The sequence below is a fragment of the Conger conger genome, chromosome 8, assembly GCF_963514075.1.
Source record: "Conger conger chromosome 8, fConCon1.1, whole genome shotgun sequence".
Classification (NCBI taxonomy): Eukaryota; Metazoa; Chordata; class Actinopteri; order Anguilliformes; family Congridae; genus Conger; species Conger conger.
In genome coordinates this window covers 57,981,497-58,001,183 of record NC_083767.1, presented here as the reverse complement: position 1 = coordinate 58,001,183, position 19,687 = coordinate 57,981,497, and the positions used below count along the sequence as shown (strand labels likewise).

Genomic DNA, 19,687 nt, shown 5'->3' with positions numbered 1-19,687 from the left:
TTGACCACCATTAGTTTTTTCCAGGTACACAACAGGTGAAGAATCATAATATGGTACGTTCTTAGCATTTATTAGCACCTTTCACTAAATCCTACAGTGATTTGCACCTCTACCACCACCAATGTGTAGCACTAAGCTGATGTGGAAATAGAGTGCACAGGGCACTCATTCTGGATCAATCATTCTCTTAAAGGGGACACACTGACACCTGAGAGATCTCCATGCACAGAATCACATCTCATTGTTAGGGTGACCCCCTCCAACAGCTCTCCCTGCAGCGATGGTTCTTAAATAAAAATACATGAACCCTTTGAAGTGCAGGTTTTGGGAATACTTCTAGAAAGTTCTAGACTAGTTCCAGCAAGTTAGTTCTAACTTACTTCACCAGGAGTGATTGTTACATCAGCATTAGAACGTTCAGTCAAGAACATTGAAATCACTCATTTGTGATCTCACACCTTAAATGGTTAATGGTATAGCTAAAGGGATCCGGTGGTATTTGCAGTAACCCTGGGGATATCCTGTATGTGCAAAAGAGAGGGGTTCCTGATAAACCGTGAACCCTTTCGAAGCATACTATAAATATTATGACGTTCCCTTAGCTTCCCTTTCCCATGTTCAGACTATGCAAACAGGACAAACTTGTGCTAACAGGTTGTGGAATTTACAGACGAGAAAAGCTGCCCAAACCAAACGTAGACGCAAGAGCAGAACCGCCTACAACGATCCAGAGAAATTCTCATGTTCTCTCTGTGGAAGGGAGGAAAAATTCCCAAAAAAAAAAAAAAGCCAACAATGGGCCGGTAATTCATCCTCCATCACACACACCCTCCAACCTTTGTCCATTTTCTTCTTCTTTGTCATCCGGCGAAATTCATTAAACTTGTGAGCCAGTGCATCGGGGGAGCTGGTCTTATCCCTCTCCCCTGCAGTCCGGCCCCCTGTAACGAGATCCCCTGCTCTCCAGAGCCAGGCGCCGCGCGTGGCATGCCACGGTTCACACCAAACCGCCGTTTGGCTTCGGCCCTTTAAATGGTCGGCATTTATATAGCGCCTTTATCCAAAGCGCTGTACAATTGATGCTTCTCATCCATCCATACATACACACACACACACACCGACGGCGATCGGCTGCCATGCAAGGCGCCGACCAGCTCGTCAGGAGCATTTGGGGGTTAAGTGTCTTGCTCAGGGACACTTCGACACAGCCCGGCGGGGGATTGAACCGGCAACCCTCCGACTGCCAGACGACTGCTCTTACTGTCTGAGCCATGTCGCCCCCGTTTTGAGGGAAAAAACAAAAAAAACAAAACAAAAACAAAACATAAGCTCCGTTTCCTTCCAGGGGCTCGTCCCGGTTTTGGACCCCGGTGGCCCCGGTGGCCCCGGACTCGGGGTGTCCGGCCAATCCAATCAGGTCACACAGCTGTGTGTGCTTTTCACGTTCTCCAGTGTTATAGCACATTGTCAAAATGCCCCCGTCACAGTGGACCCTGGCCCATTTCTCTACCCTGGGTCCCACCTGTATCTTCTCACTAAAGACAGTCCTGTAATAAACCTCGCCAAGAACTTTTTCAGATTGATATGAAGTAGGATAGTCTACTCAAGAGCTATTGTTTGTCTTGACATTATATTACATAAATGGCATTTGGCCATCCATATAAGCGAACAAGTACAGTTGATTAGACTAAGCAGGAGACAATCCTCCCCTGGAGACATGCAGGGTTAAGGGCCTTGCTCAAGGGATTTTACTGCGGCTACACCGGGGATCAAACCACAGACCTTGCGGGTCCCAGCCATGTACCTTAACCACTACGCTACAAGCCGCCATATTAGAGTAGTGATTTAAGGCCCGGAATTCTCAGAAATGTTTATAACACGGTAACAAAAGTGTCTTCTGTAATATCACAGAACAGCTGAACCCGAGCAGTCCCATTCTACTGCTTAGAATATAGCACAACAGGCTCTCTTATATTGAAGGGCCTGGTTTCTGCAAGACGCTATTCCATTTAGCAAGGCTGAATTCCTGCCAACGCTAAAGTCCAATATGTACTGCATTCCTTTCTTTCCCCAACCCCTCGAATGGAAACGACAGTTCCATCCTGGAAATGGATTATTTTTCAGCCTGCGATTCAATTCACCACCTAAAGGAAGCACAACAAATATCGCTTTGTGAAATGCCTCTTGAGAATTCTGAAGGATAAGAGCGAAACTCTGTGTAAAGGAATTCAATGTCCTCCAAAAATGAATCACATCTACTTACCTTTTTCCTGCTTAGCTCCCTGGACCATAACATGAAGAAAAACACACAGCCGTAGATACAGATACAAACACACACACACACACACACACCTGTACCCTTCACACCATCCAATAACAATATCCAATATTGTGTTCAGAGATGGAGGCTTCTGAATAGCCCTTAGATGTCTGTCTAGGTGGGCTGAGTTTCTGAGGAAACGTTTAATTGGCAGTGCACACAGGTTGCTCTCCACAGAGGATGATGGGAGATAAAGTCCAGTGCTTGAGGTCACGGAGTCTTTTTTAATTAACTGTTGTCCCTGTTTCTGCTCCTCCCTGCAGGCATTCTGTCACTTTACCTGCTGAGCGTACCTCTGATATTCCTGGTAGAAAATTGGGCTTAATTAGTGGAGATGCTCAATGAGACAGACTGCAGACTTATCAAGTCAACTCAAAACTTTTATTACTTTGCAAAAATAACTTTACGAAAAAAGGTGCTACCTGAGTTGGCCAAACGAAAAATATCACCCTTCAATCACAGACACTAAATGACCAACCCCCCTCCTTCACACACTCCAAAATGTAAGGCTTGGTTTAAGTTTGAGGTAAAGGTTGGTAAATAGTCCCACATAAGGGGGAGAAGACCTCATCAAGCAACGTTCAACTGCTCCCGTACTGGAACTAAATATGGACAGTTGAAATGGTATCCGGGTGAATTTAGGGTGAACATAAAGCGGCCCTTCATTGGCTGGTGCTTGATCAGTGTTAACCAATTAACGTCACCCGTGACGGCGATGGAATTAAAGGGCTTCCCACGCAGGGGGGAAGCGGAACCTGATAGAGTCGCTGGTCTGATGTCTATCTTTCCTGGCAGCGTGGCACAAATGAAGAGGAAAAATTGGAGCTCTCTACTCTACTTCTGGGCAATCACATCCAATTAAAACAAGGACAAGGATGCGGAAGTTCCACCTCTAGGACTGAGGCTTGATGGCACTACTGAATCTTTAGTATCATTCAGGCCTGGGTCAAATACGTAATTGTTTTGGATTCAAATATGGATTCTCAGTGCTCGATTGATTTTTGCCTGGTGCAACTGAACCAACCACAAGGACCAGAAGGCAGGGTTGGCAGTTTTTGAGAGTATTTCATAGGTTCCAATACATCTGACTAGCTGGGTAAAGAACAGAAAATTATTTGAATCCAAAATAATTACATATTTGACCCAGTGATTGATAGCCCAAAGCAGCAATCACAACAATCGTCACAGAAAGATCAATATGAGAAGAGCAGTTAAAACAAGTACCAAATAATAGCAATACTTATATTGCCAAAAAAAACACCACAAATACCATTAACGGCATTAACTGGATATTGCCAGATCAATACAGAAAGAGGCATTAATTATCAACAATTAAATTCTGAAACCAGTATTTACTAGCTATGGTGCACAGTCAATACTAAATACAACATTAGCTGCAATATCACAGGGGAATCAATACTGAGTGCATAAGCAGCAGTTACACTAGAGGATTAGAGGTGAAAGCTGCATCAATAACTATTACACTGCAGAGCAATGAGATGACACATACGTGACCTATAAGCATTATTCCATTAATTATGTCCCTCTACTGGCTGCCTGTCATGGCTCGCATCAAATTCAAAACATTGGTGCTAGCCTTCCAAGCAGTTAAAGGGTCTTCCCCTTCCTATCTGCAAAAAATCATCAGACCCTACACCCCTGCCAGACCGCTTCGTTCTGCCTCCACAGGCCGCTTGGCACCTCCCCCTCTCAGAACCTCCACCTCACGCTCACGACTACTGTCTGTTCTGGCTCCACGGTGGTGGAACGAACTCCCCGTTGAGGTCAGAACTATAGAATCTCTCCCCACCTTCAAGCGCAAGCTGAAGACACACCTCTTCAAGCAGCACCTCTCCCCATCCCTCCCTACCTCCCTGTGAACCTTAATTGTTGTCTCTGTGACTTGCTTTGTGTATCGGTATTTTTAGTTGGCTAGGTAAGCAGTGTTTGGATAGTTAACTTTGGTCACTTTTGCTCTGTTTGTTTGTTTTGTTTGTTCAAAAAATAAAAATAAAATAAAATAAAAAATGGCCCTTGTCCTTATCTGTGTTGTACAGGTAGCAGTTGAAATTGTACTTCCCTCTAGGGTCTTTCAGCGAACTTATCCCTGGTTATGGGTATGCACTTTGTTGTACGTCGCTCTGGATAAGAGCGTCTGCCAAATGCCAATAATGTAATGTAATGTAATTAACCCTTTGAGATGTACTTTATTTGGAATGTTTCTTTAAAATAAAATAAAAATCATAAATCAGTGTTTGAGAACTCCATTGCTTCCAACTATCAGTAGAGATAGTTGCATCGGCATAAGAATATTTAGTTAATCAAATTCTAATCATATATATGTTAACAACTATATTAGATATTACCAATTCATATTGCAATGAAAGTCAGTTAGTGTATTTGTTAATGGTTAAGTAACTATAAGTTCATCCTATGGTTTTTCTAATGTATAAATATGTAACAAATATTTGTTAACTAATGAAAAGTTAACTGTCTAATTAATGTATTTGTCCATCATCAATTCATGTTAACAAGTATATTAGTTAATGCCAATTCATGAACCTCATTGTAAAGTGAGACCAATGAAACTCCCGATTCTTCTAGAAGAACTAACTCAGGAGTCCAGGAGCAGTAAACTAATCACTCTGGTCAGAAAATATGTTTGCAGTTTGGTCAAAGTGAAGAAATCACTCTTCTGCCACAGATACAATGCTGTGACCTCACCAAGCAAATAAACCAGCACCATACCAGTGAGCTGAGCAAACATCCACAGTGCATGCCAAAAACAGCGTGGCTTGGCTAGCCATTTATCCATGTCAACTGAACTCAAAATGGCCGCCTACACTCAACACAGCTCAGGACCTGTACAGACAACCTTCCCACAGGCAATAGAAACTACCAACTCCCCTACCCTCTAGCCCCCAGGTCTGAAGGAAGCAAACCCAGAACTGGGTGACCCGAAACATCTAAAAACGACTGGCATAATGATACCCTTCACACATCCAGGACACAGAGGACAGACAAGAAACGAGATGAAGCTATCAATCCAGCTGCCATTTTATTTATTGCGAGTGCAGTAGTTCTCCGCCGTGGCACTTCCGCTATATCCGGCCGCTCTTCGGTTACAGCATGCTCTCTGATGATCTCCGTGAAGACTTCCTTGTCAAAGCTCTGCTCTGAATAACACCTGATTGACTTAAGACTGCAGTGTACCAGATCAAACACCTCGGCGTGAGATTGTTTCTTCTGATATCCGAACCAGCGAGACAATCAAGTCTAACCAAAACCAAAAGAACAGACAGGCAGAGACACAGTGGAGAGGTGGGATGCGGGGGGGGGGGGGGGGCGGGGGGAGAGAGACATGGACCGGGAGCAGAAATCAGCTGAGCCATTTTAAATAGATTCTACAAAGGGGAAACCTTTGAAAATATTGAATCAGAGGATAGGAGGCGATCCACGGAGGATGGCGGTTTACATTCTCCAGGTGTCAATCCTCTGTTCGGAAAGGAAACGGGGGATTAGCTTAAGGCTCTGGAGCAGTGACTGGTTTTCTATGGAGGCCATCATCCAATAAGACAGACAGGAAGAGAGATGAATTTTCGAGGATAACTTCATTGAACAACCTTTCACTATCAAAATCAATGGCACCACCAACCAAGATACAGGAACCCTATCTTTTGCATTTTGAAACCAACAACCACAAGATCCCTTACAAGCCATGAAGGAAATTAAATTGCAATGTGATCTTATGTTGGCATATTAAATAATTTTACCATTCACCTATAATATGAATGATAAAAATATATAATCATAGCGCGTAGAGTAAATGCCACTGTTGCAGCACCCCAGAGGTGTTTTAATCCACTACATTATTAGTAATTGATTGCGGCAAATATGAAATTCATTTCTGGTTTTAATTATTCTGAGACTGGATCAGATGCTGGATGACGCACACACCAAACAAGCATCTTTACAATGTGCGCAAAATATACCCACTTATATCACAATTTATACAATAAATAATTGCTGCTTTTATTATACGTATTAGCTGTCGCTCTCCCACTTTCATTACTTTACATTAATGGCATTTGGCAGACGCTCTTATCCAGAGCGACGCACAGTTGATTAGACTAAGCAGGTGACAATGCTCCCCTGGAGCAATGCGGGGTTAAGGGCCTTGCTCAAAGGCGGATCTTATTGTGGCTACACCGGGATTAGAACCACCGACCCTGCGGGTCCCAGTCATGGGACTGCAGTTTTCTACAGCAAAAGTCTGCTTTCCCCCCCCCCCAAGTCTCCACATGAAAGAGGGCAAGACAGCACTAAGACAAATCGCAGAGCTGAGAGGAAAACCAAAAGCCAACATTAGCAGGAAATACCCAAATGCAGCAGTTTGTCCCATTGGTGAATTCAGCTCATCTAAATAAATGGTTGTCATGAAATATTTACAGAATTTATGTCACATCGACAGGGTGATGTTTCTTTACGACATTAGAATGTATTCAAATTAAAATGTATCCCATACTGCTCAGCGTATCTGCATCAGTCCATGTCATTCATATCAGCTTGAGGCGAGTATACTTCATATAAATTCAGATTACATACAGTAAGACACCAACCATTCTGTTGTGCAAAGGGTAGACTCTGTGTGCAGCTCAGCAATGCATTACGTGTGCGCACTTATGTAGTCAGGAACGGCTTTGAAGGAATTAGTAACAATAATGCAAATGTAAGTTGTAATAAACCACAGAGAGGGAAGTAGGCTAAAGTTACGCCCACATTAAGATGTTTTAAATGTCATTTAACCCTCCTGTTATGTTAAGAGTTTATTTTTGGGGTCAAATTGACCACCACTGGTTAAATAAACGTTACATTATTGCAAAAGAAGAATTATTACACTTTGTGTGTCACCTTCTTTTTGTCTCCCAAATGACTAGCTTTTTATCCATGAATATAAAAAGAACTGTGAGAAACATCTCATTTTAGAGCCTGAGGTACAGGAAGTAAAAGTTGTATGGAAAAGTTTATTATGTTTACTGCATGTTTACTATTTAATCCCACCAAAATAGAAAAAAAAAAAGATCATAAAGCATCAAGATGGAAAAAAAGGTTAACTGTTTTTTTAAGAGATGTCAAGCACTGAATGGGGTCATATTGACCGCAAAAATAATAGGAGGGTTCAGAATTCTTTCATATTTCCATAAAGTGGTGCCATTATGTTCAAATTCATTTTGTAGTTCTGAAGGAAACCTTGACTCTGTTAAGTAAAGGATCTGATGGCTACATATTTTCCACCGGTCACCATGAAATCCTGATATTTAACAGGCAAATGCAGTCAAACTGTCTGCACCGATGCAGACCAGCTACTTTCTGTGGTAACACAAAGGGATACATTCCTGTAAAAGAAAAGGAAACTTGAAAGTGAAAAGGGAAGGCTCTAGGCTGTGTAGAAGACATTTTCAGGACCTAATCAAACCATAAGTCTAGTTCTGTGACAGTTCATTCCTCCCTGCACATGTCAATGAATCATCATCGAGAAAATCCAGAGCATAAAGCTTCAAACTGACATTTTTGGTGTCATAAATATGTTGGACAACTAAATACATGTGCGACGTTTTAGACCAAAAAATACTGTTTAAAAGTATGAAAAAAGGCAAAATATAATAGTCGTATTCCTTACGGCAGGGGTCACCAACCTTTTTGAAACTGAGAGCTACTTCATGGGTACTGAGTCATACTAAGGGCTACCAGTTTGTTTTGTCACGTGCACAATATTGACCTTTGAACTAGAGTAGGTCATAGTTCATCTAAACTTATCTAAACTTCATGTACAATAAACATTTTTAAGATATTGTCATTTTTAAATCTATATAAATGCAAGTGTGATTAAAAAAAAATAGCAACAGAATAAAATTAAATTTTAGATGCAGCTCACTAGTGAGTTGTGCTATTTTTAGAACAGGCCTGCGGGCGACTCATGTGGTCCTTGGGGGCGACCTGGTGCCCGCGGGCACCGTGTTGGTGACCCCTGCCTTACGGGATCCGTATTCACTTTGGAATATTCGGAGCTCAGTGCCTCAGAACTCTCAGGACGCAGATATAACCTTCCAAGTTCTCCAAGCTCGCAAATTGGGAAAAGAGAATAAACACAAACAAACAAAGGAAAGGGAAAAAAAATCTCTTTCGTTTCTTCTTTGCCGTAGGAGTGTCAGGGGAAAAACCGTTTCTGCGGAGCGACGGCCCACTTCCCTGGGTCTCTGGGGGGCCGGCGATGGCCTTGATGTTCCTCAATTTAAAACTTCTTCAATAATTAGAGCAGGTGAGAAAAACGCTGTGTGTGTGTGTGGAAAACGTGCCGCGAGGGGCACACTGAAACGGGTTCAGTGTGTTTTTTTATAGTGTTCCTCGCTCGCGGTAACGAAGGTGGGGGGGGGGGGGAGGCCGCTGGGCTCGACGGTGTATGCGTCTCCCAGACTCGTTAACATTGAGTATTGATGGGGGTGTCTCGGTGGCACAGCCTGCAGAGCACTGGCCGTATGCTCATTGCGAGCTGCGACGTCGGCGGTTCGAATCCGACCGTCTGACATTTGTCGCATGTCTTCCCCTCTCTCTCGCTCCCATTCTTCCTGTCTCTCTATACTATACTGTCCAATAAAGCTGAAAAAAAGGCCTAAAAAATATCTTAAAAAAAAACAAAAAAAAAACATTGAGTATTGATCTCTGCGTGCCTTGGGAGAGCCTGGGTCATATATCTGGAGGCGGGACAGGGCTCCCATCCTAGATTTGGGATTGCGACGCCACTCTGCACGAATGCAGAGGAAAAAACTCACTGAGCGGGGGCTCGCCCCGTAGAGGTGACCTTCAGCAGGTAACGACAGAAGTGCCTCTCCTCCTTTTCCTCTCTGTTCTTCGTTCTTTCTCCCTCGCTCTCTGCCTCTCCCACTCGCCCCCCTCCATCCTCCATCTCAGTCTCTTCCTCTCTCCCTCCCTCTTTTTCTTTCTTCCCTTCTCTCTCCCTCTATCTTTCTAATCTGCACCATTACAGCCTCTTTCTCCCTCCCCCTCTCCTTCTCCTCTTCTACTCCACATCAGTCTATTCTGCCTCCTTCACTCCTCTTCTTACTCCTCTCTCCCCCCTTCTCAATTACAGCCTCTCTCTCTGTCTCTCTCTCTCTCCCTCTTCTCCACCATCACAGCCTCTCTCCCTGTCTCTCTCTCTCCCTCTTCTCCACCATCACAGCCTCTCCCTGTCTCTCTCTCTCACTTCCCCTCCATTACAGCCTCTCACTCTATCTCTCTCTCTTCCCCTCCATTACAGCCTATCTTTCTCCCTCCACCTACCTCTGTTTCCTCTCATTATTTGCCCTCTTCCATCCCTCTCGCTTCTCACTTCCATCCCTGGCGCGGAGAGGCGGGGGAACCCCCCACCCCGGCCCACCCTCCCCCTCTCTCCCCACCTGCGGGGCCCACACCTCTCTGTGCAGCCATCAGCCAGCCCGTTATGAATTCCGTATGAATCGATCAGCGCCGTCGCTGGGGCTGCTGCCACTTTCCGCACACTCCCTCTGTGAAACACGGCCCTAACGCAGCTGCTTCGGGGAAGGAAAAACACTTCCTGGTCTGGGCCGACAGCACTCTGGGTGAATCTCAGCACAAAGGGAAAAATAACTCTCTCTGTAAGGGTAGACTGCATAAATGCTCATTTTCAACCCTTTTTTTTTTTCTTAGAATTACTGTAGGTCAGTGAAAGTGCATGTTATGTGAGTGCTTCACACAGTATTGAATGTACAAGGCAAGAGTTTCGCCCAGCCATGCTCCTTGTCAGCGGCTTCTGAAAAGCCAGAGTCAGGAGGGTTCTCCACGGAATGAGGTTCTTGCGTCGTAATGGACAACCTGACCAAGAGCACGTGTCCCAGCAGTCACACCCAAGCTTTCACAAAGTCACAATCGAGATGTTTGGGGGGGGGTTTCCAAACAGCGCGGTTCAGCCACAACGGTGGTAAGTCAGTGAGCTCAGAATGCAAATGAGAAAGAGTAATAAATAATAACGTATTTGGCCAATAATGTAATGTACCGTGCCAAAACATATTATAAATCGTCCCCATACTAAACTGCAGCCGGAAGAATTCACACAATGATCCGTATGCGGCCCACAGTACTGTAGGTTTGATTCTGAAATAGGTCGCACGGCAGACGGAGGAAAGAGAATTAGCGCCTTGTCAGCCAATGTCCCAACAGAGCATACCTCCGACTCTGTGAACCTGTCCAGCTGCACTAACGTGGGTAGGGGGTCACACAACAACAACCGCAATACGTATAATTCGCTCAGAGACTCAAAGGCACATACCCCTAGCCGAGAGCTTCTTAGTGTTGATGATTTTGGCAGCATACTCCTGTCCGGAGGAGATCTTCATGCATCTCCTCACCACAGAGAATGCGCCCCTGTGGGAAAAAAAAACGAAAATCAAAGCTGGATTTAGGTGCCACTGAAAACACACTCATCTTGCAGTATCTTGCGCGCCCCTGTGTAATTAAAGTGGCGTTCATGTCACCTTTCCGCTGAGCAATCAGTGCAGATCAAAAGGTGCCATTCATTTAAAACGGATTATGCCGCTGCCCCCAAGGCTCCATGAAACCGAGATTTAACCATCATCTGGAACCTCATGAATAGAATGCTGTTGGGCTTTACATTAAAACGTTTCCACGGACTTTAACAAGTGGGAAATTCACAGCTAACTAGCAGCAGCTAGGTTTTAGTTTTTTTATTTCCCTTATTTGGACGCCCGGTTTTAGCACACAAGAGAGACGGGGGTGACAAGGGGTGGCGCTGAACGTGTCTCTCGACACTTCTTGACACATAGCTGTAAATAGCTATGCAAACAGCAAAAGTGCAAATGACCTAATTGTATCCTCCTTCGCACTCTTACAATGGGAGTGTCAACAGACCATGTCAGAATCTTATAAGCCATAAGTACAGTGCAGTACTCAGCTGTTTAGACACACTTTCTGACAAAAATGCAGGAGGATAAAAAAAAAATACGTAATGCAAATATATACCCGTCTTCTACACGGTGCATTTTAAGACTGTGCGGCGGTTGGTCTGGTTTACGGAGTAAATCTACAGGTCACCTTTTGTACGTTCACTTAATTGGGGAGGAATCGGACAGCAAACCATCACACAGTAACATCGAGCGAGCAACGAACAAAAAATCTATCCAGTTGCAGACGCTGTTTTAATTCTTGCGTTCCATTTCATAAGCACACAAGAGACATTCCAATACCCTTTACTGTCAAATTAACTTCCAAGATACGTAGGCGGCCGACTTGACAAATCACTGCCTGAGCTCAAAGAATAGAAAACAAGTTTATTTCTACCGGAGACTTTGTAGCACAACTATAGATAGCAAATTAATAAGCTGCTCCGTCGCTAGCTACGGCAGCAATTAGGAAGGAGAGAAAGAAACGAAAAACTAAATTCATTCACATTTCTACAACATCCATTTAACCTTCAGTGCTTTTTAAATTTTCATATTCAGACATGGCAGCTGGATATAACACAGTCTATCACATCACATTCGCACATACACGTATATTATGGCATAAGTAAAAGAATAAATGCTTACTTCCCAAGCTCCTCGTAAAGTTGATATTCGTCAGTAAACCTGGTACAGGTTGTTGAAGCCATGGTGATGTTGACAAGATGGGAAAATAAAATCTTCTTGTTTCTACTGTATCTTGCTCCAGATAGTCACCCTTATTCCCGTCTTTAAGTGGAAGCTATATTCGCTCCAAACAAAAAAAATAAATCAATATAACTACGAGTCGGGGGAGGAAGCAACTACGCTCTACCTATAACCGCTGTCACCGAATCACAGAGAGATTCGTAACACCATGGGTTTTTCAAACCAGCAGGTCTGTCTTCTCTGGCGCAAGACACTGCGCGCGATACTATTTCTATAGCGCTTCCTGGTCCCAGACACTGCGCGACACCTCCCCCTAGCCGTACAGTCTATTTCAGAATCGAATATACAGTGCTGTGGGACGCATACAGATCATTGTGTGTTTTTTTCCCCAGCTGCAGTTTAGTTTGGGGGATAATTTATTATATTATGCATGATACGTGTTAGCAATTGGTTGGACGAAATAGATTATAAGTTAATAGTGCACGCCAATGTTAATCGGAGATTTCTGTGAATGGATGCTATCGCCCTCACCATGATCCAATCCTAATTGGATGTAATCAATGCCGAGTATTAGTGCTGATCCCTAGTGAGAAGGGTAGTTTATTGGTATTGGTGGTTCATTCATATTACATAAAGCCTTTCACGTGAGACGGGTGCAGCATGAAACTATGGGTCGAAGGACGTCAACAACACGATGTCAGTACTATAAGACTAGGCGGTTCCAGTGCCACTTCAGAGTACAATGTTTTTTTTCTCTCTCTCTCTGGTCCACTTCCAAACGCTTTCAAATCTTACGTCACGCGAGAGCTGTATGGTAATGCGAGATTTAAAGGGAGGCCGAGAAGAAGAATAAACCAATCAGACGCGTTGTTGTGGTCGGCCTGCACGCGCGTGTTTACTGTGGGCTTATATAGGCTACTGTACGAGAGTTACATGTAGCAGCAAGGTTACTCAAGACCGAGGCCGCACCGCCGTGCTACCACAGTTTCCTCATTCTAAGATTTTGTGTGCGTATCCTCATTATTTGGTGTACATATTATTAATCCAACGTATTATTCAGTGTATTCTTCTTCTTCTTCTTCTTCTTCTTCTTCTTCTTCTTATTATTATTATCATCATTATTATTATTATTATTATTATTATTATTATTATTATTATTATTATTATTATTGTTGTTCTTCTTCTTCTTCTTGTTCTTGTTTGAAAACAACATGATTAGCCATCCTACAGTAAATATATTGCTAATGCCTTATCTCATTTTATGTTATATTTTGCTATATTAAATCTAAAATGTAGTAAGTCTAAAATTTAGAAGGAACCCTTGAAATGTACACCTAACTGAATGTATGTTTTTGGCATTGTTGAATTTCCGTTTGTAACACAAGAAATAAATGAAAATGTGGTGTATTTTCCCCCGTAGTTATTGTTTGATTTGAAATACAAATCTCAATTTGACACAGGCCTTTACATTTAACTGCATGTCTCAGATCGTTGCACTGGTGTGTGTGTGAGCTTTCAGTAATGTTCTTTGACAGTGATGTTTTCAGGAATCTGAAAGGAATTACTGTAAACAGCTCTGTGAAATTACAGGAAGTCCTTTCAGGAAACCGTGAAACAGCCGGTCACTGTTTGCCCTTGTGTGATTGTGACAGCGTTAACCGCATTTCCACCTGGATGTGTAAGCCATTCATCTGTTTTACTACCCTCTGGTCTGGCAGTGTTACTGACACAAACACAAAGAGCTATCCTAACCTTCATATGACATAAAAGTGGGTGAAGACATGCGTTGACACAGGATGAGACCTAATTTTGTTAAAACAAGCATAACCAGTCCAAACTGGATAATATTTGATATTTTACCTGGTATGCAATGTTGTACAAATAAGTTTGAAGACTTACGGAAGAAGATATTGAGTCTTTTGCTGCTGTAGCCTATCCACTTAGAGGTTTGACGTGTTGTGTGTTCAGAGATGCTCTTCTGCATGCCACTGTTGTAATGTGTGGTTATTTGCGTTACTGTCACCTTCCTGTCAGCTTCAACCAGTCTGGCACTTCCCATCTGACCTCTCCCATGAACAACGCATTTCTGCCCGCAAAACTACTTCTCACTGGATGTTCTTTGTTTTTTGCACCATTCTATGCAAACTCTAGAGACTCTTGTGTATGAAAATCCCAGGAGATCAGCAGTTTCTCAAACCACCCTGTTTGGCACCAACAATCATTCCATGGTCAAAGTCACATTTGGTCTGAAAAACAGCTGAACCTCTTGATCACGTCTGCATGGTTTTATGCATTTAGTTGCTGTTGCATGGTTGGCTGAGGTTTGCATGAACAAGCTGGTGCACCTAATAAACTCACCGAGTGTACATGCAAAGCTTCAAAAATAATGAAAATAACCATTTGCTTGAATTTGCATATACAAATGTAGCCTAACTATTAACAATGGCCTGTCAATAGTTGATGTGTTGAAAAATTCACAGCATATAATAATGAACTAAATATGAATGAATATAAAAATCTATTTACTGCGTGCTTTCTGAAGGGTGGGGAGTGGGGACGTATAATGGAAATGTGTGACGCGATTCAGAAGAATATCACTTTCAAGGTAAAGCAAGTCCTTGAACAGAAGCGGATCCGAGGTAATTTTTCATTTGCGCCCGATACCCTATATCACCCTCGCTTGGCAGTCTATTTTTAGAATAAAAAGGTGTGTCTCTTTTTTAAATTTTAAGTACATACTGTCCCCTAGCGGCAAGATTGTGTCACACAATGTTTGTCTTTGGTTATAGATATGTATAATTGTGGTTATGTGCTCATTCGCGTAATGTCCTATCTTGTCCTATGTTACTATCTTAAGCCATAGACACAAGCAGGCGCATAAACTAAAGAGATTTTGGATTATTAGTCTTATGTTGAGCCTTGGTCGGATTTTTAAAACAAGTGTTATATACTGTAGAGTCAAAGAGTCTTCTGAGTCAATCGACAGATGTTTTGTCGAAACGAGGCGTGATGAGGCTTGATCGACCCACAAAAACAAAAGCGAAAACATTTTAGCTTTAAAACAACATTGCGACGTGTCTTCTCAATCTGTATTTTTTGAAGCATTGTACTATTTGCCACGGAAATCAGCACTAGAATACATTTGACCGTCTCGAGGCACACCCGTAGGCACACACATAACCCAATTGACATATTGCCTGTCATTTAAAAAAATAGTTCGTCTAGCTCAAATTCGGTGCAGTATTTGCTACATTTGGAGTCTGTTGTTGAAGACACAAAACGGAACCGATTAACCTTGGATGACGCCATATTGGGGCGTTTATAAGGACGCAATTGTTCTCCGTTCCCACCGTTCTCCAAAACTTTGGAGAGGTGCCACTCGACGTGGCCCTTTCCTTCCACAAACCGACCGTAGCACGCCCTGGCTTCCTATAAATGCAGTTCTCAGAGGTTGGGAATTTTAAGCGTTTTGGTTCTGGAAATGAACGTACCGGAGACTTCCGTCAAGTCAATACTTTTTGCAGCGGCCGCGGCACCTTTTCTGAACACTGTTTTTTCTATGTTCTGCACCGCGCTGTGAAGCTCAAGTGCAAACCTAGACTATTATGGAAATTAAGAGTTTATAACGGTGGCACGTGGTGTAAACTGGGAAGTCCTGAGAGGGGAACTGGGGTCAAGCTGGCCGGTAACGGCTGTAGACAAATCTCCAGGCAGTTTGCATTTTCAAAGTAGTTTTAATGCAAACTCTGAGAAAGACAGCAACGTAACCACTCTTAATTTTAGAATCAGCGCAATAATATCAGCGCAATGATCCAGCATAGTTTATAGAGGTATTGGGACAAATATTCTGCTCTATTGGCAGAACAACATTCGACAAAAACGAGCTAAATTTGCAACACGTATATGAATCATGGTGGTTGTTTATGTGTAGGCTTCTCCATGTTCCATCCTGTTGCTGGTGGTACTCTGCGGTAGCTTATCTAGCTGGCAAATCTTTGTCCTGTAAATCATGGTAACGGTTGTCTAAGTCAGTTGGACCTGCAAATATATTTAGCCAAAGGAACTGGTTAGAGGTGAATCAAAATATGTATAAGTGCTCAGATGCATGTATATGTATATGAGTGTACATTTATATAGGTGTACTGTCAGTGCTGAGATAATTCAGCAGTGGGCAGTATTATATATATTCTAGTAGCTCACTGTCAGTAAATATTGGTAAGCACTATAGTAAGTAGTTGGACTACAAGAGAGCTGGAAAATGTTTTCATGGGGCCCAAAATCCATGCCGGTGCCCCATGGGCATGCTTGTGTACACAAGAGCCCTGTTTTATCTTTCATGAGGTCAATCCAACTGAGTTATCAATGTTATTTCCTTTTTGGGAGACATTAGCTCAGGTCGTGTAAGAGCAGTCGTCTGGTAGTCGGAGGGTTCCCAGGTGTGTCGGAGTGTCCCTGAGCAAGACACCTAACCCCCCAAATGATTGATTAGCTGGTTGGTGCCCTGCATGGCAGGCAATCATCGTTGGTGCGTGAGTGTGTGTATTTATGGGAGAATGAGAAGCATTAATTGTACAGTACTTTGGATGAAGGCACTATATAAATGCCAACCATTTTCTTCTTCACAATTTAACTGTGACCAGACCCACAGTCTCTGAATTTGTTACTCTGTATAAGCATCTTGGAAATACCCGACCATGCCGTAGGAATCTTCCTCCTTTTTGTCCATTTTGTCCAATTTTTCCCAGGTCCAATATTGATTGATTCCATTTTACCATTGGGCAGTATATATTGCCTGAGTTGTTCTGTGGATTTCAGACTGCATGAGCAGGTATCATGCGAACTGCAAGTCTCTCTGGGTAAGGTTGTCTCCAGGGTACACTGATAATTTATTAAGCCGCAGGGTGGGTTGCCATGGCGCCTATCCTAATATTTCCTCTGACCCACCTTTGCCTGCACTCCCTCATTTACGCCACCGGAGGGCGCTTCTCGAGGTCTCTGTCGGTACAGCGGAAAAGCATGGATTAAATTGATTCCCCTCATTCACTGTGGATCTTTATTTTTTAAAAATCTAAAATATAATCTAATTACTGCCATATTTAGCTGTGTTTTGGTGATGTATATGATATTATATGATGATATGATAACTGCATGCTAATGAGAAGTACAATAGCAATAAAATAGCTGCACAATCCTTTGCAATAGAACTACAGATATTGACTGTGTTATAAATAAAAGTACAGTGTAGTAAATATGAAAGCTGATAGGCTTCTAAACATAGTGTTCATGTTCATGTTTTGCGAACGCTGAGAAGCATGTCTCTATTGGGAGCCTTCCTCCTATTAGTGTACAGTGAAGAGGATTTTCAAGTGAGGGACACACTATCGCTTTTTAAAAAGCCACTTAAGCTCCCGCGTACAGACGATCTCAGGCACACTGCCCTCTTTTCCATTTGTGGGATATTTGAAGTGAATTAAAAAGCTCCTTCGGAGTGCTGTGCTTCACTGGTATTCATGTTTGATAGATGGCAATGGCTTATCCTGAGCAAACAGGCACTGATCAATGGCTCTCTCTAATGGTTAAAGCCAGTCAGTCAGACAGCACACTGGTCAGTTTATGCCATGGCTGAAGCAGGTGCAAGGAGACTGGCCCCTCATCTTCTCTGATCCTTCAGTGCGTTCGTGTTTGTTTTGGAGTCACGTTGAACACGGAAGTCACGGAAGAGATGCAATCTTTTCCCGTTTGGCAAAAATACGCCACCAGAAAAGGCGGGGAAAGCCCAAAATTGTGGACCCGTATCATCATCCTGGAACAAGCTGTTCGGTTCTTTGTTTGGAGAAGACCGGCCCTCTATTGTCCACTGTGGAAAAAACAGCTGTGCACACAGAAGATGAAGGTCAGAAGGGTCAGCCGTGACCTCATCGCGTGGTCATAAATGTTTTTTTGTGACATCGGGCTGTCCCTCTCCCCTCCTTCATTTTCCTGGTGGTCCCCCTCATCATCCCGCTGGTGTGGGTTTTGGAGGACTTGGGGGGGGGGGGGGGGGCGGGGGGCGGTGGGCGGTGTAACCAGATGAGCGTTTGATTGCTCTCGGGGCGGAGAGGCTGTGCTCTCAGCAGGGCTGTTTTATTGAATGCTGCTGAGAGATGTACACGCTGGGGTATATCCCCGCTGCCACATCTCCGATGTGAGGCTGAGTATTTATACAGGACCGGAGCCCGAAAGAGAGAGAGAGACAAGGAGAGGGGGCGGAGGAGGGGAAAGAGAGAGACAAGGAGAGGGGGCAGAGGAGGGGAAAGTGAGGGAGAGACAGCGGGAGAGAAAAGGGGAAAGAAAAATATACATTATAGACAGAAAGCGAAGGAGGTGGGAGGGGGGGAATGATGGTGTGAGTGAGTGAGTGAGACTGGGAAGAGAGGCAGGAGATAGCAGGGGTAAGGAAAGGGCACCGAGTGATAGAGGTGACGGAGAGAGAGACGGTGAGAACGGAGGAGAGAGAATGCTCTGGAAGAGGAATGGCAGCCAGAGTGGGGTTTTGAGCGCCGCAGAGATGAAAGCTCATCACAGGAAACCCCCCCCCCCCCCGTCTCATCCTCCGGGGGTCATGAGGAGGACTCAAACAGAGCGCTCTGTTTGTCCCGCCAATAGAGAGACAGCGGGATGCTTTCTCAAACTAACCCCACTGGACACACACACACACACACACGCACACACACACACACACACACTTCCTATATACCGTGTACTTAAAGAATTCCCCATCTTTAGGTTAATGTTTGACATCGAGACATTTGTAGGACCTACTGCTAGAACAGAGCAGTGTCTCTCCTACTGCCATTGTGTGTGTGTATGTGCACCACGTGTGTGTGTGTGTGTGTGTGTGCATGCATTACAATAAGAAGTCCAGGGCCAGGTACATCAAGCGATCACCTGAGGTTGACTTTCTGGGATGGAGCCTCCACTAATTTCAATGACAAGGTTATTGACACTGTGTTCCTTTATTATTTTTTATTTTTTAAAGAAATCATATTATGTTCTCTGCCTGGAATGCATCACTTCTGCCAAGTGGCTGAGAATGATGAATGCACGCAGATTTTGCACACAGATTTTTTATTGTATAAATGTTCTGGGGGGTGGATGCATTCGGTGTGTCAATCTTGTGGTCATTTTTGCTGCATAGAAAAATATCAGTTTCAGAAAGGTACGCACCACCAGTATTACAAATGATTCGCAACAGCTGAATGTAATTTCTGCCTGCTATCTTGGTGTTGTTGGGGCCAAACCATCTTTATTACATAAGAAATATGAGCAGAGCTATTGTGTATGATCCTTGGCAGCCCATATTATCTTTTCTTTTTTTTTTGCAAGGGTAGAATTATATATGTTGAATTGCATTTGCTATTCTTAAAATGAGCAGTAAAAATGAACATGTAGCCATGTAGCACATGGGTGTTTCCACAGCACCGCAGTTATGAGTTCTGGAGTGTGGGTATGGATTAGGGACCTCTATAGTGCCCCAGACTACAAGACTACAGCGTTGGAACTTGCAGAAAGTCAAGGCGTGAGACCATTTAACTGACTAATGTGTTCCAGGAGGATTAGAACTTCATAGGGCCTTGAAAAACATAAACAGATCTGCTACAACTGCTTCAGTTCTTACAGTTTACATACCATCCATCTATGCTAA

The 19,687-nt window shown here is 43.4% G+C and overlaps 1 protein-coding gene across 9 annotated transcripts in view; it reads right to left on the bottom strand.

Annotated features, from left to right (window-relative positions):
* The window catches only part of camk2d1 (calcium/calmodulin-dependent protein kinase (CaM kinase) II delta 1), a 117,464-nt gene extending 105,146 nt beyond the window's left edge, over positions 1–12,318 (bottom strand). For 2 of the 9 annotated variants that reach the window (XM_061251653.1, XM_061251655.1), the window contains exons 1-2: positions 11,944–12,318; positions 10,668–10,762 (exon numbers count right to left, since the gene is read on the bottom strand). In XM_061251653.1, coding sequence (XP_061107637.1) covers positions 10,668–10,762; positions 11,944–12,005 — 157 coding nt within the window. In that variant the 5' untranslated portion in view covers positions 12,006–12,318. The remainder of the gene's footprint in view (positions 1–10,667; positions 10,763–11,943) is intronic. The other 7 variants (XM_061251657.1, XM_061251654.1, XM_061251656.1 and 4 more) reach the window with 7 other exon arrangements.
* Between the last annotated feature and the right edge of the window lie 7,369 nt (positions 12,319–19,687).